Raw genomic sequence first — 26,897 nt, 5'->3', positions numbered from 1 at the left:
ACCAAAATCAATGGTATTTAAGGCTCTACTTTAAAAAATGGCTTAGATCCAGTATTGGCGATGTGATGGTTACCAGGCACTAAATATTGTTGCAAAACATCACCTGCCTCATCCAGAACTCCCTTGGTGCCTATCAGATTCTAGTCCACGTAACTTGTTCCCCTAAACCAGGGATATCCAACCTTGGCAACTTCAAGACTTGTGGACTTCAACTCCCAGAATTCCCCAGCCAGCATGTCTGGTTGAGGAATTCTGGGAGTTGAAGTCCACAGATTTTATTTATTTATTTATTAGAATTTATCAAACAAAAACGAGAACAAGAGTAAAAGAATAAAAACACAACGACAGGGACAATAGGCACGTTAGTGACTTATGCACGCCCCCTCTACTAACCACTTAAGTATGATGTAAGGTCCACGGAAGTCAATTTGTGACTGAAACTGTGAAAATTTGTAGCTGAAACAGCTGAATCAGGTAGAGAATTTCAGACCTTGACAACTGTATATCTTAAAGTTGACAAGCATTGACACTTCAACCCTAGTTGTTCTCTGACCAAGGCTTCCTGAGACACCAACAAACACACATAAAATCCAAAACCCTTTTATTTTAGTTCAATGGCTGTGAATTATCATCATTCACAGCCCGGAATGAGTCTCAACTAGTTATAATTAGTCCCAGGGATGTCTGCCAAGGTTCTTCGGGAGACGTCTGATAAGAACGCACCTTTATCTGACTTGCCAATTTAGTCTTTCAAAACCAAACAGAGAACAAATTCACCATGGAGCTTTCAGAGTCTGAACCCATCAGGTTTTCCTACCTTTGCACTTCCTTTATACCTTATGGGAGGGCCAATCACCTCCGAGCCTTACTCCCGAGTTGCCCCTTTTGTCTTAACTGTTCTTGCTTTCTGGCAGCTCTGCGCACACGCACACTGGGAACACCCTCCGCTTGTTCCTCAGCCTCGCTCTGCCAGAATCTTGGGGCTCTGGAGTCAGCATATAACTCCCAGATGGTCCTGGCCCCATCTCTGTATCGGATGCAGGACCCTCGTCCAAGTCCTCCCCCCAGACCCCCAACTGGTCCCTGTTCTTCCCCACTGTCCAATTCTGCTGCTGTCTGCACAGGCTGCTGGTGAACCACAACATTAGGCTTATTTGAATAAAATCCATGCAATACCTAGTATCTCCCTGTAACATCCCATTTATTTGCAGAAATGACTCTGGGTGTCTTGCAAGAGTCCAGGCTTAGCACGGCAGGCATATTGTGAAGGGGCATCACTACATCTTACACAAATTGCCAGTGTACTGATTCAAAAGGGAGGGGGCTTATGTCCTGTAGCCGAAGCTTGTTGGGAAGATAAGTATCTATTGGGAAGCAAGTCAGGGTTAAATCAATGTTTCTTGATCTTGGCCACTGTAAGATGTGTGGACTTCACCCCCTCCAGAATTGCTCAGGCCTACACATCTTAAAGTGGCCAAGATGGAGAAACATTGTGTTATGTAAACAATCAGATCCATAACTAAAAGACACAGATCAGCAGTGGGATCCTGTCTCTTCCACTACCAGTTTGATGATCGTGCATGCGTACCTAACGTCCACACAGCTTTCCCCACATCAGGTGAGGCCTGCAGGGCCAATCAGCTGGGAGGAGAGAAGAGAAGAGAAAAGTGCAGAGGTGGGTTGGAGGGCCGATCCTGCGTTTTTCTCTTCTTTCTCCTCTCGGCTGATCGTGGAAGGCTTTTTTTTTTTTTACTACCGGTTCGGCCAAACCAGTCCAAACCGGTAGCATACCACCACTAACACAGATCCCAGGAAGGGGTTCCAGTTTCTTTCCCTGCTTTAGCTGCAGGGAAGTTTACCCGGTGTCCTCTCTGTGTTTTAGCTAAGTCTTAGGGCTTTGATAGTCCTTCTCTTGGGCACTATTCATTATTTCTTGAGCATTATGGGAGCTGTAGTCCAAAACATGAGGAAAACACCAGTGGTATCCTCGGTGTGGTACCCCTGATGGAAAACAAGTGGCATTTTTAATAGTCAAAGATCTACTGCAGAAAACACCTTAAAGGGGCTTCGTTCAAAACTTGTCCACCTTGAGGCACTGAACCAGAAGAGCCAAAATGGGCCTTTTTAGAACATAGAACAATAGGGTTTGAAAGGATCTTGGAGATTATCTAGTCCAACCCCCTTACTCAAGAAAGAGACCCTATGTCCATGATGGCGAACCTATGGCACACATGCCACAGGTGGCACGCAGAGCCATTTGTGCCGGAAACCTCACTGTGCATGCATATGCCTCACAGCTGATTTCCTGCCAGTTTGAGGCCTTTTTCGGCCTCCCAAAGGCTTGAGGAAGGCTTCTGCAGGCCGAAAACTAGCCCTGTTTCATCACTTCTGGTATTTTCCGAAATAGCAGAAGTGACGAAACGGGCTAGTTTTCGCCTGCAAAGCCTGCAGAAGCCTCCTTAAGCCTCTGGGAGGCCGAAAATCAGCTGTGAGGTACAGTGCAGGTACGGGGGTGGCGTAGGTGGGTGGGTGGAGATTGCGCACATACATGGAGTGTGCGCAGTGCCTTCTGGGTGCTGGCACACGAGCGTGCCAGTGTGCGCACAAGGAACCCAAAAAGGTTAGCCACTACTGCCCTATGTCATTCTGGACAAAAAACTTTTTCAAAAGACATCCTTCTGAGTTCAGTGGAAACAGCATGGAAGGTCCAGTTTTGCAGCCCAAATCTCTCGTTCAGGGATGGCTTAGGGCAGAAGTCTCACTCGCGGCCCGTGGGCCAATTGCGGCCCGCAGGACAATATCCTGTGGCCCCCACTGTGATATGAAAGTATAATATTAGTGCGTTCTCCATGCGTCGCTAGCTGGCTAAACACTTCTATGTGCGGCCCAGCCTCACCCAGCCTCTGCCTCCAGAGGCCCCCAGGTAAATTGTGTTTGAGACCCCTGGCTTAGGGGGATAAGACCTAACCTAGCAAGGAATTCCCCCGTTCCCCCAAAACCTCTGCAACTTCTTTGGTACGACAAATGTCACAAATGGGGTGGCCTCTGTCCTTGCTTTCCAATGGCAAGGTGAACGTTCTCTGCTTTAACAGAGAAGAACTGGACCAACCCAAGACATTCAGAAGTGGAAAGAAAATAACTCACACCTGGTTCTTATAGACCTGTTCATTAATATTAACATTAACAATCCTCCCGCTATTATAGCTCTTCTTCCTCATACAGAATGCTACAACATGGGAGAGAGTCCCAAAGACCAATTTCTCAAGGTGGCTCTTCCCCCACCCCCAACTTAAATCTTCCATTTAGCATCCTTGGAAGACTTGAAATCTTAAATATTTATTAATATTAAGAGGGAGGAAAACTTTATTTCTTGATCATGTACGTGAATTGTAAAGATTTGTGTGGGTTCTAAACAGAGGTGGTATTCAGCAGGTTCTGACCAGTTCTGGAGAACCAATAGCACAAATTTTGAGTAGTTTGGAATACCACCTCTGACTGCCCTCACCCCATCTCTTCTCTGCCTCCTGAGTCCCAGCTGATCGGCTGGGTCTCCTTTTGTTGTCCTGCATAGGAGGACGGAGCTGGAAAGCAGGTTAGCGGGGTGGGGAAGGAATGGGGATTTTACAGTATCCTTCCCCTGCCACGCCCAACAAGTGGCACCCACCAAGCCATGCCACACCCACCAAACCACACCCACAGAACCATTAGCAAACGTTTTTGAACCCCACCACTGGTTCTAACCAATACCTCTCTTCAAATTAGAATTGTCGTCTTTACAAGGCAGCTATTCCTCTATTAGACTTCTAAATGTGATATTTCTCTTTCTTGCCCATCTGGAATCTATTCTAGCACCCAAATGCCCTTTGCCGATTGATCCTTTGGTGGGATCTTTCTGATTCTAATGCAGGATCTCCACTTTAAGGCTGTTGGACCAACTCCAGAATTCCTCAGCCAGGATTCTGGGAGTTGAAGTCCACAAGTCTTAAAGTTGTCAAGTTTGGAGACTCCTGTTCTCATGCAATCAAATTCTTGTGGTTCACAAAAAGGAAGATTGTAGGCCTTTGCCCTCCAGGTGCATTGGGATTACAATACTCACATATCTGGGAGAAATCTGGGACTTTATCCCTAACATAACTGAAGAGGAAAACATAATTGTTTTGCTTTTCCTTCCTATCAGAATGGTCAAACAAATGGCAACTTCAAATCTCAACAAATAAATGCTCTGTCTTACATATTGGCAAAAAAAATCAGAAAATAAAATACAAGCTGAATAGTCAAGATCTTGTTGATGACCCAAGCTCTGTAAAGGACCTTGGAATACTCACCTCTAATGATCTAAGTGCTAGAGCCCACTGCAACTACATAACCAAAAAGGCATTAAGAGATGTTAACCTAATCCTACGTAGCTTTTTCTCTGGTAATATCACACTACTAACCAGAGCATACAAAACATTTGCCAGACCAATACTCGAATACAGTTCATCAGTCTGGAACCCACATTACATATCTGATATTAGCACAATTGAGAAAGTCCAGAAATATTTCACAAGAAGAGTTCTCCACTCCTCTACTCGTTGTAGAATACCTTATGCCACCAGACTTGAAATTCTAGAACTAGAAAACCTTGAATTACGCCGTCTTCGGTCTGATTTAATACTTCAGCTTCAACCATAACAACACAAGAGCACACAATAGATACAAACTCAAAGTTAACCGCACCAAACTTGATTGCAGGAAATACGACTTCAGCAATAGAGTGGTCAATGTCTGGAATACTCTACCCGACTCTGTAGTTTCTTCCCAAACCCCAAAAACTTTAACCTTAGACTGTCTACTATTGACCTCACCCCTTTCCTAAGAGGCCTGTAGGGGCGTGCATAAGCGCACCAACGTGCCTACCGTCCCTGTCCTATTGTTTCTCTTATTCTTTTATTTTTCTTATATGTACCCATTTCATGTATTCACAACTATGTATACACTTATACTTATTATCTTGTAAACAATTGGCAAATCAAAGAAATCAAATAAATAATAAATCAAATAAATAAATAAATATTGTGAAATTATAATCTTTATGATTATTAACCCTGGAAGCCTGAAACAGTGCACTCTAGCTCTTAAAATCAATGCGAATGATTGCCAACTAAGCCAAAGAGAAAAGAATATATTTGCAGGAAAACTATAAAGCTCATTTTTAGATTGTGCTGGCTTAGAGTATCGTTCTGGTTTGATGCAATTTTTCAGCAATGGGATTCATACTTCTTGACTTTAGGATATCAGCAGAAAAAGCTACTTTAATTTCTCTCTATTGCCTCCAGGGTTTATCTGACTTTCTACAGTAGTCCGGGGAGACGAAAACTCCACAAATTCTAAATATGTTTATTTGCAGGGCGTGGCTACCAGCAACTTGAAACTTTTGACCGTATTCTGTGGAAACCCACACTTGGCTTGTGATCACTTTCAGGAGGGGGGGGGCACAATTTTGCAGATTTTACCTCTATTTGGAGAGCTAAGCAAGGTTGAGCTTGATTAGGAATTGGATGGAAAACTATCAAGACATCCCTGGGCAGTTAAATTCCAAAGAACACAATAGTAAAACTACCTCTATGTTGCTTATGGCAGTGGTTGCCAACCAGTGGGCTGGGGACCACTGGTGGTCTGAGAGAAAATTTTGATGGTCCACAGAGAAATGTCACCCCTAAAGCACCCTCCAAAGGAATTAATCCAGGCTGCACGGGAACACAAGGTTTGCGTCGCTTGCATTGTGAACAACACGAGGTAGTGAGGGGAGGGGGCAAAGGGCGGAGGGGGGGAACTTGCCCCACTCGCCCCACGCGCCTGGCCTGGCCACCGGGCTGCTTCTTTCCACTTCTTTCTTCTTCTGCTTTTGGCTGTACGCAAGGAAAGCAGCAAAAGTCTTTCTTTCTCTCCCCCAAACTCAGCCAGAAATGAGTCTTTGGAACCCTGCAAGGCCTCCTGCTCCAAGAGGCTGCACCGGCAAAGACTCATTTCTGGCAAAGTTTGTGGGAGAGAAAGAAAGACTTCTGCTGCATCTGCTGCTTTCCTTGCATGAAGCCAAAAGTCTCTCTCTCTCTCTTTCTCTCTCTCTCTCCCCCTGAGACAGAGCTGGAGACGGTATCCTGCAGTCTCAAATAAAGAACGATCGATCGGTAGGAAAACGGGGTGGGGAATTTTCCTGCAGACTTTTGGGGGGATTTTCCCAGGGTCTCTGGCCCGCGGGATTTAAAATTATGAGTCTGGTGGTTCCTGAGGTCCAAAAGGTTGGCGACCCCTGGCTTATGGGGTCTTTGGTGCTCTCTGACATGGTTGTTTTCTTGCAGACATTTCATTACCCAACTAAATAACATCATCAGTGTTAGTGAGTGTGGGGTTTGCTCAGCATTGGCACAGCAAACTACAGACAGTCCTCAACTTACAACAGTTCATTTAGTGACCATTCGAAGTTACAACGGCACTGGAACAAGTGACCTGTGAACATTTTTCAGACTTATGACTGTTGCAGCTTCCCCATGGTCACGTGATTTACATTTAGATGCTTGACAACTGGTTCATATTTAGGCATACATATTTATTGCGGTATCCCAGGGTCATCTTTGATCCCTTTTAAGGTAACCTCTTTTTTCAAACAAAGCTAGATTTACTTAACAGCGGCGTGACTAATTTAACAACGGCAGTGATGCTTGTCACAAGTGAGGCAAGAAAAATGGTAAAATGAGGCAAAACTCCCCGAACAAATTTCTCACTTAGCAACATAAATATTGGCCTCGATTGTGGTCGTAAGTCGAGGACTACCTTGTACTGCAAGAACAAGCTACCTGCATACAAACAAAGAGCAAATCCACACTCACTAGCACTGATGATGTTACCTTGTCAAGTAATGAAACAACTGCAAGAAATAACCAAGCACTGCACCAGGAACCCCACAGTTCAACCCCGAGTTATAAATATTCTTGTCTATGTTTCTTCCCAAAAAACCAACATCAATTGACCCAGTGGGGACCCCAGGAGTTGGGCTTCATTCCTAGTCAGCTTTACTACTTAAATGTAGTCTGGACTGGGGGGCTAACGCTAAAATGGCTATTCGTCCCATCCGTTTTGAAGGTCAGGGAAATTAAAACCAAGAACCTTCAACTGGTAACCCGTGTAAGTTGCTTTGCGGATGAAACACTTGGCTTGGATTTTTTTCTCCCAAATTTAGTCTCGGAGGTTTGACAGGGGTGGGGGAAGAACAGCTTTTCAGTGACTTTGGGGGAGGAAAAAAGATACGATTTGGAAAGGAAGGCAGCATTTTGCAGGCAACAGAAGTGGAATGATAATAAGTAGTCCTCGACTTGCAACACTTTTTTTTAGTGACTGCTCAACGTTACAAGGGAACTGAGAAAAAGGAACTTATGGCTGTTTTTTGAGCAGTATCTCTGTGGTCACGTGATCAAATTTGGGGTGCCCAGCAGTGGGCATGTGTTTATGATGGTTGCAGCACCCCAGGGTTTTGTGATCACTGTGTGTGATCTTCCGGCAAGCAAAGTCAATGGGGAAGCCAGATTCATTTCACCGTCATGTTACTCATTTAACCGACTGCAGTGATTCCCTTAACAATTGCAGCCGGAAAGGTCCTAAAATGGGTCAAAACTCACTTAACAACTGTTTCACTTAGCAGCAGAAATTTGGGGCTCAACAGTGGTTGCAAATGTAGGACAACCTGTATTAGGAGAAAATAATTTAAGAACACCAGCCTGTGAAAATATCTACAGGCCCCTCACATCCTGGACATAAACTGTTTCAACTCCTACCCTCAAAATGACACTATGGAGCACTGCACACCAGAACAACTAGACACAAGGACAATTTCCCCCCCGAACGCCTTCACTCTGCTAAACAAATAATTCCCTCTACACTGTCCAACTATTTACTAGGTCTGCATTACTATTACTTTTAATCTTCTCATCACTCCTCATCACCCATCCCCTCCCACTTGTGACTGTATGACCGTTACTTTGTCGCTTGTATCCTTACAATTTATATGACTGTTTCCTGGTATGATTTGATTGCTTATTGTACCCTATGACTATCATTAAGTGTTGTACCTGATGATTCTTGACTCTTGACAAATGTATCTTTTCTTTTATGTACACTGAGAGCATTTGCAAGACAAATTCCAAGACAAATTCCTTGTGTGTCCAATCACACTTGGCCAATAAAGTATTCTATTCTATTCCATTTAAATGAGAAGCAGCTCCCTGGCTGGGTTCATATCACACAACAAATTAAGCGAATGCCACACTAAGCGACACTCTTGCTTCTTAAACTGTGTCTCCCCAAGGAATAAACTAGACTGCTTCCCCTGAAGGTGTGGTTTACACAATTGGCTTCCACAACTCCCAGCACACTGGGATTAAGTTTAGCCGGTTGTGCAAATCCATCTGGGTTTGGAAGCAAAGTTAGCAGTGGCTCCATCTCAGATTGGGGAGGGGGTATATGTGAGGATTTTCTAAAGTCACTCTCAGTTGTTCCTTCCCGACAAGAAGATTTTGCAGAAGAGAGTAGCCAATCAAAGCTGAGCTTTTACTTTTGTTTCTACAGGTAGTTGTCATGCCCCTGTTGGAATCTGATTCTGAGGGAGTGGTGGAGCAACTGACAAGGAGTGGGGGTGTGGCTCCGGTGTCTGTGGAGGAAACTGGGGAAGGGCAGAATCCAGCTGGGCATTCAGAGGAAGACCCAGGCCCAACTCCTCTTCATCCTAGGGCATGCAGGGAGGAATGGAGAAGGGAGCAATGTGGGTTACGGGGGAGAAAAAGGCCCCGATTCCCTTCATTAGCTGCAGCTAGGAAAACAGGATAAAGAGGGTGTTTGCGCACAGCACCTTGCTGGAAGCAAAGCATGCATTATCTTTGTTTGTCAAGTCTTATCTGGGTTCTGACATCCTCTCAACTGTATGTGTTGCGTTATCTTTTGAAGTCTGCAATTCCTTATCCTGCCCTGTCTTGTTAATTGCTGCAGCTTTGTGGTTTGTGTTGGTTTTCATTTATAATTTAACTTTGGGTTCGGACTGAATTTCTTCCCTTTAAAAACTGTTCTTGGGAGTTTTTTCTCCAGCCAAAGGTAACTGGACATTGGGGGCCAAGTTGGAGGTACTAAAGGGACTTTACCTACTTTTGTGACTTTGTTGTCTTTGTGCCACATCCAGGGCCATCACAATAGTCCTCGACTTACAACCGTGTGTTTAGTGGCCATTCAAAGTTATAACAGCACTGAAAAAATGTGACTTATCGCCGTTTTTCAGTTACGACCTTTGCAGCATCCTCATGGTTCACATGATCAAAATTCAGATGATTGGCAACCTGGTTCATATTTAGGATTGTTGCTGTTTTCCCAAGGTCATGTGACCCCTTTTGCAATCTTCTGACAAGCAAAGTCAGTGGGGAAACTAGATTCACTTCACTTATCAACTTATCAACTGCAGGGAATCACTTAACAACGGTGGCAAGAAAGGTCGTAAAATGGGGCAAAACTCACGGAACAAATGCCTCATTTAAACCACCGAAATTTTGGCCTCAATTGTGGTCCGAAGCCGAGGACTACCTCTACTTGGAAACCACTTCTGGACTTTGTGCTGGAGGTTGAGGGGGTTGGGTGGAAATGTGAAACTTCGATTTGGGGTCTTGCCGATTAGTTAGGTTTTGTTGTTATAGAAAATGGCTGGCTGATATTATTATATAAAAGTAAAAAGTTGAGGTTTGATGCTATTATCCCTTTGCACCAAAAAGAGTTGGAAATCAACCGTTTTCCTTTCCTTCCCTTCCTTTCCTTTCCTTTCCTTCCTTTCCTTTCCTTTCCTTTCCTTTCCTTTCCTTTCCTTTCCTTTCCTTTCCCCTCTCGCTCTACACTTTTCTCTTCCTTTATGCTCCTATTGTTTTCTTCCGTATTTTGCACATATATTATATTTTGAAAAGGCAATAAAAATTTGAACACCCCCCCCAACTCAGTGGGAAATCCCAGCACACACCACCCCATCCCCCCACCCTCTCCTAGGGTGGGAAGGGGGACTATTTACATCTTTGTAGGGCGTCGTTGGGATCTCCTGGGCTGTCTGGAGGGCGGGGCTGCCGGGCCCTTTGGGGAGGCAGGGGGGCGCAGCCGGGGGCAGCGGCGGTGGCGGCAGCTGTTCGGTCTCGGGGTGAGCCGGGCTCTCCTGCCCAGCGAAAGACCCCGACGGGGCAGCGCTGGAAGAGTTCGATCTTTCCCGGCAGCTCCCTTTGTCCGTCAGTCCCCGGCCTTGCTGGAAGTGGCCGGCCTCCCCTCCTCTTTCCTCCTCCTCCCTTCGCTCTTCCTCCTCCTCCTCCTCTTCCTCGCCGGGCTGCCGGTGGCTCTCCACGTCCACCTCCGCCTCTTCCTCCTCTTCCTCCTCCTCTTCCTCTTCTTCCTCCTCGCTGCTGTCCTCGCTGGGGAAGCTGCAACTGGTCCCGCCGGGGGAAGGAAGCCGGGGCCCGGCCGGTTGGAGGACAGGCTCGCGGTCGCCCGGCAGGAGCAGGAGCGGCGGTGGCGGCGAGGAAGGCCGGCCCGACGGCTGATGGTGTTGATGGAGCTTGGCCAGGCTCTCCGCCGAGTCCTCCTTGCCGCCCACCGGGCGGAAGGCGCTGGAGTGGTGGTAGGCAGAGCCCCCCTTGGGCCGCGCTTGGCCGTCCAGCAGGTGGGCAGCGGCGGGCACCGGGCCCTCGGAGGTGGGGGGGGACCCGCCGCCCTCGCCGCCGCCCTCGAAAGCGCGGGGCTCCCGGCTGCTGCCCCCGCCCGCAGTGCCGCTAGCTTGGGGGCGGCGGCAGCGGCGGCGGTAGGCGCCCCCAGCCCGGCGGCCGCCCCGTCGCCGCTGGGCTCGACGGACAGGTCCAGGAAGGCTTGGCGAAGCAGGCTGGAGCTTTCCCCGCCCAGGGCCGAGCAGGCCGGCGGTTGCGGAGGAGGAGGCGGCGGCGGCGGGGGCTGCAGGTAAGTGGGCAGCCCGGGCAGCCCTCCCGGTGCGCGGGGCGGCCAGAACATACAGAAAGGCGGGTAGAAAGCAGCGGCCGCCGCCGCCGCCGCCGCCGTCGAGTCTTTGCGGCTCCCGGGCCAGAAGAGACCGGAGAGACCCGCTCCGCCGGCCGACGGGGCTCCCGACGCCGCTTTGGGAGCCCCCGATCCGCCTTGAGACGCCCCGCCCAGCCCGTCGGCCTCCTCCTTTTTGTGGCAGAGGCTGAAGGCGGCGGCGGCGGCGGCGGCAGCCGGGAAGCCGTAAGGGTGCGGAAGAGCCCGCCGCAGCCGGGAAATTTCTGCAGGACGCCCCCGAAGGAGGATCCTTTGCTGGGCACCGGGATGACCGGATAGTTCCGCGGGGCTTTGCCGTGCGCCATAGCCGCCGCCGCAGCCGCCGCAGCCGCCGCCACCGCTTCTTGGAGCTCGCTGTCGTCGTCGAAGCGAGGCCGCTTCTGGCTCAGGTCCGGCGGCGGAGGCGGAGGAGGAGGCGGCGGGGGCCCGGCGAGGAGGTGCGGGCTCAACAGGCCTCCTCCGCCGCTTCCTCCGCCGCCCGCCAGCCCCACCCCGCCGGCCCTGACCGAGGCCAGAGGATGGCAAGGCGGCGGTGGCGGCGGCGGCGGCGGGTGCGAGTGCGGGTGGTTGGACGGGCCGGCCGAGGAAGGCAAGGCCCGCTTGCGGCTGCCGCCGTTGAACATGGCTTTGACGTCCTCCCAGGCGAAGACCAGCTCGTCCTGCGGGCTTTTGTCGGTCAGCTTGAGGTGGCGACGCCAGGAGTTGAAGTTGGCGGCGTCGGGCTGCAGGTACTTGGCGTCGGGCGTGCGGTGCGAGTGGAAGATGAACTTGTTGGGCGAGAAGTAGAGGCTGCAGTAGCTGCACTTGATGCACTTGGCCCGGGAGCTGTTGTAGCGCGCCGGGATGAAGCTGCCCCGGCAGCCCCAGGCGCACTCGTGCGACACGTCGAAGGCGAAGTTATCGGGCAGCTTGGGCGGCCGGTTCTCGCCCAGGAAGGACTTGCAGAGGCGCTCGGCCTCCCGCTTGGTGATCATGCCGCAGCGGCGGGAGGAGATGGGCATGGCGCCGGCCCTGCGCAAGATCTCCAGCTGGACGGGCGTGCACTGCACGCAGGTGATGCCCAGCGCCACCCGACGGTTGTGGATCTCGTTGTAGCTGAAGTTCTTGAGCAGCGTGTTGGAGATCTGAGCCAGGCACAGGCGCTCCTGCCCGTCGATCACCAGCGAGACGATGGGGATGCCGTACAGGATCACTTGGCCCACCTGGTTGGGCTTCATGGCGCCCGACGCCGAGGGGACCACCGAGGAGGAGCCGCCGCGGGAGGCAGGAGGGGGCTGGGTCAGCGGTTCTGGTGGGAACGCGTTGGACGGGGCGGACAGAAGCAGTTCGGTGGAGGCCGGCAAAGGACTGCTGGCCATGGTCGTGGCCCCCTTGGGGGTTCCTCGCTGAGCGCTGGGGAGAGAGAGAAAGAAAATGCTGCATGAGGACTAGCGCCTTGGAAAGGCTGACTTTGATTCATTAGCGGCTCCCTAAAACTGCCTTTGCTGAGCAAGAGCCAGTCTTGTGTATCAGTTAACTGCTGGATCCTGAATTAAGCCGAGAGAAACCCCCGGATCCGTTTATCGATAACCATGGATCCTTTTTGGTCTCTCTGCCACAGCCTCCGCAACCTTGTCATTATAAAGACAGAATTGGAGACTGAATGACTTCCTTGAATTTCTGGAAGAGAGGCTGGAGAGAGAACTAAACAAACTATGTTGAGAAAAACAACAAACTCAACAAACATCAATAGGCGGCTTAACTAGGAGACAAATTTTTTATTTACGAGTGGCCCATCATGGTACAAGCTAGCAGCCTCAAAGAGCTTCCACCCAGATCTTTTCCATTAAAAAATGGTCATATTCAGAGGTGGTATTCAGCAGGGTCTGACTGGATCTGGAGAACCAGTAGCGGAAATTTTGAGTAGTTCGGAGAACCGGCAAATCCCACCTCTGACTGGCCCCGCCCCCATCTCTTCTCTGCCTCCCATTGAGTCCCAGCTGATTGGCTGGGTCTTTTTTGGTTGCCCTGCACAGGAGAACGGAGCTGGAAAGCAGGTTAGTGGGGTGGTATCCTTCTCCTGCCACGCCCACCAAGCCACACCACGTCCACTAAGCCACGCCCACAGAACCAGTAGTAAAAAAATTTGAATCCCACCACTCGTCCTACTGCATTAAAACTGGGCTGGGCCTATTAGGACATGATCCTGTTTATTCAGAAATAACTCAAGGTTGACTCAGCCTTCTGTCCTTCCGAGGTGGGCAAAATGAGGACCCAGATTGTTGGGGGCAAGAGGCTGACTCTGTAAACTGCTTAGAGAGGCCTGTAAAAGCACTGTAAAGCAGTATATGCTGTTGCTACTGCTATTCATAGTGCTTTGGTTCCCAGCCCTTCCCTTTTTCCCAAAAAAAAAAAATTTACTTTAATCCCTTCCAACAAAAAAAAAAAAAATAATAATATATTATATTTTTTTTTCTTTTTTTTTTTCCCCCCCCTAAAATACCTTTCCTCTCTCCCGGGGCCCCCCTTTTTTGGTTTTTTCAGCCCTCTCGAAGCAGTTTACAACATCAGCATATTGCCTCCAACAATCTAGGTCTTCATTTTACCAACTTCCGAAGGATGGAAGGCTGAGCCAACTTTGAGCTGGTCAGGATCGAACTGCTGGCAGTGGGCAGAATTAGCCTGCAATACTGCATTCTAACCACTGCATCACCATGGTGCCAACCGTTTAATTAAAATGGTTAGCCAGAGCCATTATTTCGGCCACTATAAGCCAACAGGACTCTTCTTTTACAAGCTCCACGGGAGAATCTCCAACTTCATCCTTGAATGGATGTGGGTTCCCTGAAATGACCATGTATTTGGAAGAACTTATAGCTTCCTGATCCTGACGTCACTCAGTTAAAATTGGGCATGTCAAGTCACTTTACAAAGTAATGGATTAAAACCTTTCACGGAACAGGTGGACCCATGAAGTTCCTACAGGTAGGCAGGCAGGTAGGTAGGTAGGTAGACAGACAGATAGATAGATATAATTAGATTAGATAGATAGATAATTAGATAGATAGATAGATAGATAGATAGATAGATAGATAGATGATAGATAGATAGATAGATAGATAGATAGATATAATTAGATAGATAAATAGATCAAAGATAGATAGATAGAGATAGATTAGATAGATATAATTAGATAGATTAGATTAGAGAGATAATAGATAGATTAGATAGATAGATAGATGATAGATAGATAGATAGATAGATCGATAGAGATAGATAGATAGATAGATAGATAGATAGATAATTAGATAGATAATTAGATAGATAAATAGATCAAAAGATAGATAGATAGAGATAATTAGATTAGATAGATAGATAGATAGATAGATAGATAGATAGATATAATTAGATAGATAGATAGATAGATAGATAGATAGATAGATAGATAATATAATTAGATAGATTAGATAGATAGATAGATAGATAGATAGATAGAGAGAGAGAGAGAATTCTTTTATTGGCCAAGTGTGATTGGACACACAAGGAATTTGTCTTGGTGCAAATGCTCTCAATGTACATAAAAGTCCTTGACTTATGACCACAATTGTTTGTTGCTAAGCAAGACAATTGTAAAGTGAGTTTTGCCCCATTTTACTTCATTGCCAGAGTTGTTAAATGAATCACCCAGGTGGTTAAGTTAGTAACATGGTTGTTAAGTGAACCTGGTCTCTCCATGGAGTTTCCTTGTCAGCAGGTCACAAAAGGTGATCACATGACCCTGGGACACGGCAATATCATAAATACAGGCCAGCTGCCAAGAATCCAAATTTTGATCACATGACCGTGGAGATGCTGCAATGTCAAGTGTGAAAAATGGTCATAAATCACTTTTTCAGGGGCATTCCAACTTCAGAAAGTCACTAAATGAATTGTTGTAAGTTGAGGTTGTAAAAGTCCTGAAGGCAAGACAAGAAGCAATGGGCGGAAAGCAACCGAGGAGAGAAGCAATCTAAAATTAAGCAGAAATTTCCTGACAGTGAGAACAATTCATCAGTGGAACTTGTTGCCTCCAGAAGTTGTGAATGCTCCAACACTGGAAGTTTTTAAGAAGACATTGGACAACCATTTCTCTAAAGTGGAATCGGATTTCCTGTCTAAGCAGGGGGTTGGACTAGAACAGTGGTTGCCAACCAGTGGACTGGGGACCACTGGTGGTCTGCGAGAAAATTTTGTTGGTCCGCAGAGAACTGTCCCCCTCAAAGCACACACCCCCAAAGCAATTAATCCAGGATGTGCGGGAACACAAGGCTGCACTGCCTGCATGGCCCGCCCACCCACTGGCCCCCACCCTTCGGCCAAGTGCAAACCTTACCTTGAGTAGAGCCACGCGAGCTGGAACTGGAAGGTAAGACCAATGGTAGGGGAGGGAAATCCGCCCCGGGGTGGCTTGCTGACATTGGTGGAAAAGCCAGTCCCATATTCCAGAGCTGCAGGAGTCACAGGACTGGCTCTTTGGTCATCCCGGAGCAGCTCCTCCAGTCCATGGCAGGCCGGTGCACCCGGGTGGAGGAGCAGCTACTCTGGGATGACCAAAGGGCCAGTCCTGTGACTACTGCAGCTCTGGAATATGGGACCGACTTTCCCACCAACGTCAGCAAGCCACCGCCAGTCAAAATTCATATTAGTGGTCCGCAGGATTTAAAATTATGAGTTTGGTGGTCCCTGAGGTCCAAAAGGTTAGCGACCCCTGGGCTAGAAGGCTACCCAGGTCCCTTCCAACTCTGTTGTTTTGTTATTCTGTAAACAGACTCAGGAGTTATTGCCATAAGATCCATGAATTGTAGCATTTTGACAAATGTTGACCAATCTTTGCTAAATCTTCACCACTTCTCTTAGCTACTGCTTGTGCCTTATTGTTAAGCAGCTTTCTCTAATATTCAAACAAGATCTGCCTTCCTGTCATTTCAATCCTTCCTTTGTGGTTCCGTATTGGATCAGTAGGGAAGAATTCTCAAGTCCTTAATAACTGCTAATTATTAGCACTTATCAAGGCTAAATTTCCAACAATGCCCTTCCTTTTTGTAAGGCTTAGTTTCCCATCCCTGATCGTCCTTACTGCCCTTGTCTGCACCTTCTACCTCTGAATCTGTCTTGTGGTGCCCCAGAATTGGACATGGGGGTCAAACCAATATGAAACTTAAGGTTTTGCAACTTTCTTCAGTCTAGAAGCTATTTTTGTCCTGCAGGAGAAAGTACATAGGCATAATATCCAATTTGCACCCGTTTTGACCCCTGTGGCCACTTTTTTTTTGCATCCAATAGAACCAAGGCTGATGTGCCAAGATTCACCAAAATAGATCCTATCTATTGAGTCAGTCATTAGTTAATGATTATTTAACACAGAAGCATGCAATAAAATTTAGCTACGGGAGTTCCCCCCTCCTTTAGTTTCTCACTCAGTCTGCTGACATAGTTCGCATTTGCAATTTTCTTCAGTGGAGAATTTTCACGGGGGTGGGGGCATTATGATTTTGTTACAAGGAAGTGGGCAAGACGTACAAAATCCTGCTTTCCTCATTGGACAAGTATCTCAGCATTGAGCTGACAGCCTCCCCCGCTTCTCAGTTAACAGAATAACCAAGTTACAAGGGACCTTGGAGGTCTTCTAATCCAACCTTCTGCTCAAACAGGAAACCCTTTCTAACATCTAATGGTTGTCCAGTCTCTTAAAAAAAAAAAAAAAACTCCAGTACTAGAGCACCCACAATTTCTGGTGGCAAGTTGTTCCACTGATTAATTGTTCTGTCAGGAAATTTATCCTTAGTTCTAGGTTGCTTCTCTCCTTGATTAATTTCCCTCCATTGTTTCTTGTCCTGCTTTCAGTGCTTTGGAGAATAGGCTGAGTTCTCCTGAAATATTGGAAGACTGCTATCCTGTCTCCCGTGATCCTTCTCTTCACTAGACTAGCCGTGTCCAGTTCCTGCAACTGTTCTTCATACGTTTTAGCCTTTAGTCCCTTAATCATCTTTGTTGCTCTTCTCTGCACTTTTTCTAGACTCTTAACATATGAAACAATTAAAATTAAATTATAAGAGAGGTTTCCAGTTGGGGGCTCATTCTCAGAGGCCCTTTTCAGTTGGGTTGGCTGGGCAGCAAGGATGTTTCTGGAAAAAACAAAATGGAAAAAGGTCTCACAAAACACCAACAGCTCCACCAGTTGCCTCTTCTCCCACCACAAGAAAAGTGTTATTAAAGTGCCCTGAGAATAAAGTAGTAAAACAGAAGCCTCTTTTGCAACATTAAAACAAGTTTTGAGAGAGATTTGTCTGGCAGAAATTGCACGAGGGAACAGCACTAGCATGGCTATCCAGGATGCATACTAACAAGCAAGAAAACCAACCAGGAGAACTACATGCATAAAAATATCCCTCTTTTTGAAAATTAGCAACAGGAATTTAACAAAAAATTAATTAGCCACAGGACTTTACCAAAGCATCACCCCACTCCACCACACCCCAAAATCAGCGGGCATTCCCCCACTATCTCAGTTCTCCGTGGACTTGTGAAGGACTTTCTTAGCAGCTAAGTAATTAAGATTCAGTACAGCCACAAGTCCAGAGAATGTCAGTTTGATGGGAAGGTAGATTGAAATCCAAGCTAGTCATTCTTGATTGGAAGCTGGAAAAGTGTCTTCCACTTTAATTAAGTACTGTCAAATGTGACAGCTACTGGTTCCCCAATTCTTTGAAGTTTTCTAATCAAGTATCTTTTTTTTTTTCCATTGAAGACTGTGGAATTAAAGTTAGCCTCGCCGGCTGTTCCCAGTTGCGGAAATATTTCCCTTGTTTGGAATGCTGCCATAAGCAAATCTCCCCTAATCGTTGCAGTCTTGGGTCAGGTCAATGCAGCTAATCCTCGGCCACAGTTGAGCCCAAAATTTCTGTTGCTAAGCAAGACAGTTGTTAAAAGAGTTTCCCCCCCTTTTTTTCAACCTTTCTTGCCACTGTTGTTAAGTGAATCACTATAGTTGTTAAATTAGTAACACGGTTGTTAAGTGAATCTGTCTTCCTCCATTGACTTTGCTTGTCAGAAAGCTGCAAAAGGGAATCACATGTCTTTGGGGCAGTGCAGCCGTCACAAATATGAGCCAGTTGCCAATAATCTAAGTTTTGATCACATGGGTCCATGGGGATGCTGCAATGGTTGTAAGCGGGGGAAAAACTGGTCATAAATTATAAGTCCCCACAATTCAGCTCTGAGCTACAAATACTCTCTTCCATCAGATTGCAATTTTGAACCGCCACGAGACCTTTGAGGCTCAAGGAAGTTGCTTTGTTGACTTGGAATACCCCTATCCTGTACCTTAACAAGTGATGGGGAGGGAAATGCACCACAGCTCTTTGAGGATAGAAAAGAAGAAAGATGAAGAAAAAGACCAACATTAACTTACAGAAAGTCTCTACGTTTTGCTGAAATATCAATTCTCTCTTTTGGTGTGCTCTGTCCAAGGTCCTGAGCACAGCACCCCCTTTGCTGGTTGACTATTCAAGATGGGGACTAGCTCAAATTCAACGTCAAATAAGGGATTTATACATTGGACCTAAGCTTATGCTCTTATTGCTACACCTGACTGGCTTGATAAGAGATATTGGATATTTAATCAAATTTGTTCATAAATTTATTTATTTTATTCTGATTAGATTTTTGTCCTGCCTTTTTTACTTTGTAAATAATGGTGAACATATCCAAATACATCCTCCTCCTCCTACGTTCTCCAGAACAACAACCCTGTGAGATGAGTTGGATTGAGAGAGAGGGACTGGCCCAAAATAACCCAGCTGGCTTTTGTACCCTCACCCAAGGTGAGATGTAGAACTCATCATTTCCTGGTGATTGGCCCAAAGTCACCCAGGCAACTTTTGTGCCTAAGGTGGGACTAGAAATCACAGTCTCCTAGAGATTGGCCCAAAAGTCATCAGTTTGGCTTTATGCCTAAAGTGGGACTAGAACTCACAAATCTCCTGGGTTTTGGGCTAAAACCTTAACCACTATATCAGATAGGCTGTTAATTTTCAGGAAACTGAGAATTGGTTCTCTGAATGTCTGAATGAGATGTCGCCAGCCAAACTCCCTCATCAAAATTCATATCTATGCCAATACAACACCCATTCACAGCCCGTTCCCAGACTCAGCAGTTGCAAGACATCAACTGTTGAGCCAATGGCAGTAAAGAAACATGGATGAAGTTGATTCAATAGCAAACTCCCCACTCAGTAGTTAAACCAAATTCATGCTCACGCATAATGGCTCAAGTACTTGGATTTGCTATCATTTATGCTAACTGGGAACTCAGCTGTCTGTGTTCTCATGTAGGCAAAATACTCTGTTCATTCAGAGGAAACTATACACTAAAATGGGGGGGAAATTTTAAGGAAAGGTTATTGAACCAACCTTGAGGATTCATGCACTTCTGCCTGCCGCTGGTCAGAGAAGGGAAGGAAAAGAATGAAATGGAACACAGATAGTCCTTGATTTACAACATTTCATTCAGTAAATGCTTGAAGTTACAATGGCAGGGAAAAAATGACTTACGGCCATTTTTCATTCTTATGAAACATGATCAAAATTCAGACACTTGGCAACTGACTTATATTTATGACAGTTCCAGGGTCCCAGGTTCATGTGATCCCTTTTTGTGATTCTTCTGATAAGCAGTCAATCAGGAAGACAGATTCACTTAATGACTGTGTTACTAACTTAACAACTCCAGTGATTCACTTAACAACTGTGGCAAGAAGGAAAGAATTGGGGCAAAATTCACTGAATAACTGTCTTGCTTAGCAATAGAAATTTTGGGCTCAATTGTGGTTATAAGTCAAGGACTAGCTGCATACATAAAAGAACATTGCTTCTCTGACTTACACTACATTAGCTTTCATTCAGTGCCAGCTATGTATTTGTAGCCCTTACCAGAGCACCAATTAAACATTTATGTCTCCAAATGTTAAATGCCTTTCCACTCAAAGAAACCCCCTATTTCCTCCTGTGATCCCTTCATTAAAAACGAAATAATAATAATAATAATGAAGGAGCTAAGGAAAACCAAAGAAGCTGCATGGCCTAGTAGTTAAAGGCACTGAGCTAAAAACCAGGAGGCCACAAGTTCTAATTCTGCCTTAGGCATATCACCAGCTGGATAGCCACTCCCACCTCTCTCAGGCCTACAAAGAAGGCTAGGACGAACCTCTTCCAAAAACTGTTGCCAAGAAAAATGCAGGGACTAATCCTGACAGTCGCCAGGCATCAAAGCTAGCTCAAAGAACAAATAAAATAAAAGGAAAAATAAAGGAAAACCAAAACCCAGAAAGATGGAAGTCTGTTCTGCCCTCCCTTTCCCCCCCCCCCCATGACAAACTGAAATAACCAATCACAGCCAGTTATGCTCATTTGTGTAGTTAATATGGCCTGCTAACTCCAGACTTTCATAAATATACAATGGGGCCGCTGTGTTGCTCAGCCTGCTTGCCAGCTTGAATGGACAGGAGGCCCATTTTCTGATGCTGGAGCAAGGAGACCCACCAAGCTACTTCCCAACTCAACAGGGTCAGCTTTAAAGAATATACTTTTCCACTGCTTGCTGCCTGTGAAATGATAGAATGGATCAAAATACCTTAATTCAATGTTTCTTAATCTTGGCAATTTGAAGATAGGAAGGAAGGAAGGAAGGAAGGAAGGAAGGAAGGAAGGAAGGAAGGAAGGAAGGAAGGAAGGAGGGAGGGAGAGAGAGAGAAGGAAAGGAAGAGAAAAAAAGAAAGAAAAAAAGAGAAAGAAAAGAAAGAAAGAAAAAGAAAAAAGGAAGAGGAAGGGAGGAAAGGAAGGGAGAAAGAAAAAGAAAAGAGAAAAAAAGAAAGAAGAAGAAAGGAAGAAGAAAGAAAGAAAGAGAAAGGAATCCTTAATTCAAGCATATTAGACAGAAAGGGTAACATTGTGGGAGTTTCAATATAATTTCAAAGAGGGAAGATCTTCAGGATTAAATCAAACCACAGTTCAGTATCTTGCAAATCTGATACATCCGCTTGAAGCAAAAAACTAGCTTTGTCCTCTCTAATAAATCAGTGAACAAATACACTCGGACCAAAGAGGCATTTCAAGGCCTCCTGCATTTTCTTATGGGAATTATGCTGTTGTTGTTTGGTAAAGATCCCAGTACAGAAATGAACAGAACTAGAGCAATGGAGGTAAGAAGAAGCAAAAAAAAAAAAAACCCTCTGCAAATTCAATTAAACATCTCGATTCACTGCTGAGAAAATTGAAATAGGAAAGTTAAACTGTCATTCAAAGGGAAAAGGAGTTATGTAAGATCAATTGAACAGCTACATTTTTAATACATAAAAAGGGAGGGAGGAAGGAAGGAAAGGGCAAAGAAGAAAAAGAAAAGGCAAAAAAAATTAGGATGGGACTTATATTTCAAATGGAATGGGATATTGGGAATATTCCTTGAGTGTCTAATCACAGCTGGCCAAATAAAGTATTCAGTTCAATTCGAAAAAGTGTCTTTTTGGAAGAAGAAAGAAACCTCTTAGTTATTTGGCCTAGAATAGACTGTGCCTATTTAAATAGAGGCAGGCCTGTACTTCCTATTCCCTGCAATGCTCCTTCTGACACCAACTCCCTTTATTCACAAAGGTTCAGCTCCTGTTATCTAAAGTTTGTTAGCTTACCTGCACGAATTCTCTGAGAAATTCTGTTTTATCTTAGATTCTCACACACAAAAAAAAGGAGAATAAGCTATCCCTGTCTTCTAGGCCCCTATTAGGCAGGATTTCATCAGAGGCCACTTTTACCTCCTGAAACTATTCTTCCACGAGGCACACACCTCTCTCTCTCCCCCTCCCCTCTCCCTCCCTCTCCTCTCTCTGTGTTTCATTCTCTCCCTCTCTCTCTTTCCCCCCTCTCTCTCCTTTCTCTGTCTCAGTCTCTTTCTCCTCTCTCCTCTCCCTCCCTCTCTCTCCTTCTCTCTCTGTCTCACTATCTCTCTCTCTCTCCCTCCCTCCCTCCTTTTCTCTCTCCTTCTCTCTCTCCTCCCTCCCTCTCTCCCCTCTCTCCTTCTCTCTGTCTCACTATCTCTCTCTCTCCTCTCCCTCCCTCCCTCTCTTTCTCTCTCCTTCTCTTTCTCTCCTTCCTTCCTTCTCTCTCCTTCTCTCTCTCACTGTCTCACTATCTCTCTCTCTCTCCTCCCTCTCTTCTCTCCTCTCTCTCTCTCTCTCTTTCTCCTGTGTCCCTGTTTGTTTCTGTGTTTCTGTGTGCGAATCTTTCAAAGTCTGAGGCACAGCCATTTCCTTCCCATCACAACTAAAGGCCCCAGGACTCAGGCATGGAATGGACTCTTAAGTCTGAAGTGCAAGATGTTTTCAGTGCTTTGGAAGATCTGATCAGGGTCTCAGGTAGTTAGGATTGTCTGAATGGCAACGCGATCAAGGAACGACTTCCAGTACAGGATGGAGAAAAAGCATCGTTGCTGCCCATTCAGTTCTGCGGATGAAGCAGTCAGTGATTCTATCGCTTGATTCCAAGTTCATTCCAGCTCCTTTGCCAGGAGTCAGGACTGCCTTCATACACAACCCTCCCACTTCAGCTACATAAAACCCACAGTTCTGTTGGACCCTGCAGACCAGTTTCTCTTAACATTGCAGGATCCAGGACTGGAAAGCTGCAAAAAAAAAAATTGAGGCATTCCGGAAGCTCTTTCTCCAGCTGCCTAATTTCTGGATCTCGGAATCTCTGATAAACTGAAGACCACAAAGTAGCATAAAGGTGTCTCATAAACCCCCACTGAGTTTGACAGTTTGACAGTGTGTATGCGGTGTGTGTGTGTGTGTGTGTGTTGTGAGGATAAACGATTCCTCTGGAAAAAAAATGCCCAAGAAAATAAACTTATCTTGCCTATGCCCTCGATTTTTCTTTTCTTTTTGTGAAATATCCATTTTTCCCTCCTTCAGCCATTCCATTAAAGAAAGCAACTAAAATGGGGAAGTTTTCCAGTTTACTCAGTAAGCATTATATTAACCAACCCCCTCCTCACATCATATATTAAAATACCTTTAAAAAAGGGGTGTCTTTTATCTCAGTGGGCCAAAACTCCAATGGAAATGTGAAAAAAAAGTATTTGGACAAAAATGCCAACATAGCCAGGGTTTAATTCTAGGGATTTTCGGAACATTGGTCACAGATTATTTATTGCTTTATAATCGAACTATTAATTATTATGTACTAAATAATCATTCTTGCAACTAATCCAATCCCTAGCAATGGACTGGCTTGAGGTTTCCAACTTGACTTTTTTTTTTTCAGAAAAGAACACCAATACACAAACACACAACTAAGGACCAAAATTGAAGGAGAAGGCAGAAAAATGTGGCAGGGCCGAGACACGAGAAGAAAGATCACAAGAATAAGGCAAACTAGTGTGTCTGTAATTGTACAGATTCTAACACAGAATGTAACACACACACACACCACACAAGGCAAACTGCACCATCGTATCACCGTTTAGGGTCTAAATAACAATAACAACCCTTCAGGATTCAGATAAATTAAAAAAAAAAAACGGATTATTCCGCAGCCCGAGTCCACAAATACTTAAGCCTAGATCTGGTCGGGTTGCATCAGCCAGCCAAGATAAGATTCTTAACTTATTTAATGAAAGGTATTTGTCAATAAATATCCTGTGCTTGGTAGCAGGGAAGGGACCAAATTGTCTTTTCACCCCACCAGATTACAACCCATTTGAGTGAGGATGCTTTAAACTGGAGGAAGGGGGACGTCCTCCCTCCAAGTGCCAAAGACTCAGCCCAGGCGTTTGTGTGTGTGTGTGTGTGTGTGTGTGTGTGTAATCTTGGCACTGGCGCTGCCTTCTTTTTAAATGTTCGTTTCATTTTTGCTTGCTTTCACCCTAGACTTTTTTGCAACCGGACCAGTCTGGGCATAATGGAATTTTTTTGCATTCTGCTGCGAGCCGACGGCGTCTGCTGACTTAGCCGGCTGGGCAACGGCGGAGCCCGGAGCCGAGACTAGGAATCCAGCTTGTCCGCGCGGGGGATTCAGAAAGAGCAATTTGGAGGAAGGGAACGCAAAAGCCCCTTTGAGGGATGCTGGATCTGCGCCCGCCGACGGCCGCGTCGGGGCAGCAAGTGGGACGCAGTAAGCCTTCGGGACAGGCGGGAACTCCGCCGCTGGGGATGGATGGGACCCGACCTTTTCTCATCCTGACGTTTTCGTGACCCAAAACTAGGTCATATCCTATCCTCAGGGCTAAATCAGCCTAGCACTGGTGGCGATCCCTAGTTTGGGTCATGAAACGTCTGCAAGAAACAAGCAAGCTGCAGAGAGCACCTAGGACCCCTCGTTTCAACCCTGGGCCAAATATTCTCCTTTCTTGGTACTTTCCTCTTCCTTCCAGCCCGGGTTGAGGGGGGCAAAGGGGGGAGGCTGGGAATCTCCCCAGCTCCTCCAAGTATCTGTTAGAGGATGCTGGATCGAAAGGCGCTGGGATCAACCCTTTCCTCTCATCCTCATCGCTCCGGAGCACCATTTCCACACACACACACACACACCGAAAACTCACCTGCCTTCCAAGTCTCGGCACCAAAAACAGGAGGGGGGGGAATTTAGATTCCCACCCAGAGAAATCCCCTCCCCACTCCCCGCGCCTCCACCTTCCTGCGCTGTGGCGGGGTTTGCCCACCGCCCCATCCCGGGTCTGAGAAGCGACCCCCCCCGACGGCTCTTCCAGCTGGGGTTGCTCGTTGGGAAAGAGCCCTTGGACTCGATGGGGGAAAAGTGGGAGAAAAGGCGACTTGTACCCTTCGCTGGCGAAGACGCGAAGCCCGGCGCTGTTTTTGGAGGGTTTGGGAGGGTGGGAAATTCATCGAGAAAGAAGAAGAAGAAGAAGAAGAAGGGAAGGGAGGAAAAAAAAAAAAAAGGAGGTTAAAAGACTCGCGAAGGGGAGAGGACCGGATTAGAAAAACGGCAGTTGCGCCAAGACAAACCGAGAAGCCCCGTTTGTCCCAGTTTTTTTTTTCTTTTCCCCCCTCCGCTTCTCGTCCCAGTTTTCCCAGCTGTTCTCCTCTCCCTTCTAGAATAAAACACGGCTTCCCAAGAACGAAGAGGCATCCCATCATCCAGGTTTGTCGTCAATCCAGGTCGAAGGCTAAGTCCGGATCCCTGCCAAGCGGGCTTTGAAAGATCGCGTCTTTCTAAGGAACCACGGCTTCACCCCGTCCAAGCTTCGACGATAAACTGCCTCTAGACGTGGAAGCTCCCTTGAAGCAGTTCTTTGGCCTGGGTTGAGAAACGTCTCTCTCTCTCTTTCTCTCTCTCTCTCTCTCTCTCTCACACACACACACACACACACCCCACCCGCCAAGGACGGGCGCAACCCCGATTTTACCTCTGCTAAGTCCGGCTGCTGCTCGCGGGGGCGTCCGCCAGCCTCCGAGGAGGACGCATCCAGACCGCCTTTGGAGCGCCAGCCCGCTCGCTGGATCTTCGGGCGCAAAGTGGCGGCGCAGCCTTGGATCCGGAGCCCAGGCAGTTAGTTGCGGTAGCAGAAGCGGCCTTCTCCGTTTGGCAGCCGGTGGAAGCGAGCTAGCGCCGGGAGGAGTCGGAATCTCCACGCTCTGCGCTTCTTCGCTCTCTCTCTCTCCCTCTCTCTCTCACAGCCTCTGAGGCGGACCGAAAGGACGACACCCAGTGGCCACGGTGACGTCACCGCCCCCCCCCATCGCGCTTCCTGCGAGAAGGAAGAGAAACCTCCCCGAACCCAAAAGAGGCGATCCAGGGTGAGGGCGAGGGGGGCGAGCTGCGTCTTCCCCGAGGGTTAAAACTTGGGGGGCTTGTCGAAATACTGCTTCGTTTCTCGGAACTGCATTCACACAACGCACCGAATCCGGGGTTGACCCAATTAATTGTTTCCTAGTATGATTTGATTGCTTATTGTACCCTATGACTATTATTAAGTGTTGCACCTTATGATTCTTGACTCTTGACGAATGTATCTTTTCTTTTATGTACACTGAGAGCATTTGCACCAAGACAAATTCCTTGTGTGTCCAATTACACTTGGCCAATAAAGAATTCTATTCTATTCTATTCTATTCTATTCTATTCTATTCTATCCTATCCTATCCTATCCTATCCTATTCCATATTTTCTATTCTATTCTATTCTATTCTATTCTATTCTATTCTATTCTATTCTATTCTATTCTATTCTATTCTATTCTATTCTATTCCATTCCATTCCATTCCATTCCATTCCATTCCATTCCATTCTATTCAGTCATTGTTGGACGGGGAACTAACCCTCAAGCCTGGCGAATCTAAGCCAGCCCAAAACTCACCAAGGTTAAACTCTACCCTGGCTTATCGTGTGAAACCAACCGCTTAAGCTTTCTGTGACTTGGAGATGCGTGTTGGACAGAGGTATATTACAACTGACTTTCTCTCTCGCTCTCCGGTTCCCTCGCCGCCCCGCCTCCCCCCACCTCCCAGTTTGCAAGATAGTAATGGGTTGTACATTAAAAGGAAAAAAAATATCTAGTAGCGAATATAATTAGCATATTATCACATCGAGATATATGCATACAGTTACAACGCACACAGCTAGCAAGCCATTGCTTTCTCAAGGTCTATTTAGAATGTGTGTAAAGACGTCACTTCTGTCGCCACGTTTATCCTTATTTCAATCGATTAGTTATTGATTGCAAGTAATCACAGATTTTGGATTACAGTCCCATCATTTTAACCCCTCGCTCTGCCAGGTTG

General features: G+C 46.5%; 1 protein-coding gene across 1 annotated transcript in view; it reads right to left on the bottom strand.

The window, feature by feature from the left end:
• The window catches only part of SKOR2 (SKI family transcriptional corepressor 2), a 53,337-nt gene extending 27,091 nt beyond the window's left edge, over positions 1-26,246 (bottom strand). Inside the window, 4 exon segments of the mRNA XM_087958643.1 lie at positions 10,073-10,828; positions 10,831-11,294; positions 11,297-12,486; positions 25,523-26,246. Of these exon segments, the coding sequence (XP_087814769.1) occupies positions 10,073-10,828; positions 10,831-11,294; positions 11,297-12,452 (2,376 nt within the window). The 5' untranslated portion in view covers positions 12,453-12,486; positions 25,523-26,246.
• Positions 26,247-26,897: the final 651 nt, after the last annotated feature.

This window comes from Notechis scutatus, chromosome 2 (assembly GCF_049901735.1).
Source record: "Notechis scutatus isolate UNSWTSFEM ecotype Mainland chromosome 2, rNotScu1.2, whole genome shotgun sequence".
NCBI lineage: Eukaryota > Metazoa > Chordata > Lepidosauria > Squamata > Elapidae > Notechis > Notechis scutatus.
Note: the sequence above shows the minus strand (reverse complement) of the source record. Positions and strands in the feature narration are given on the sequence as shown.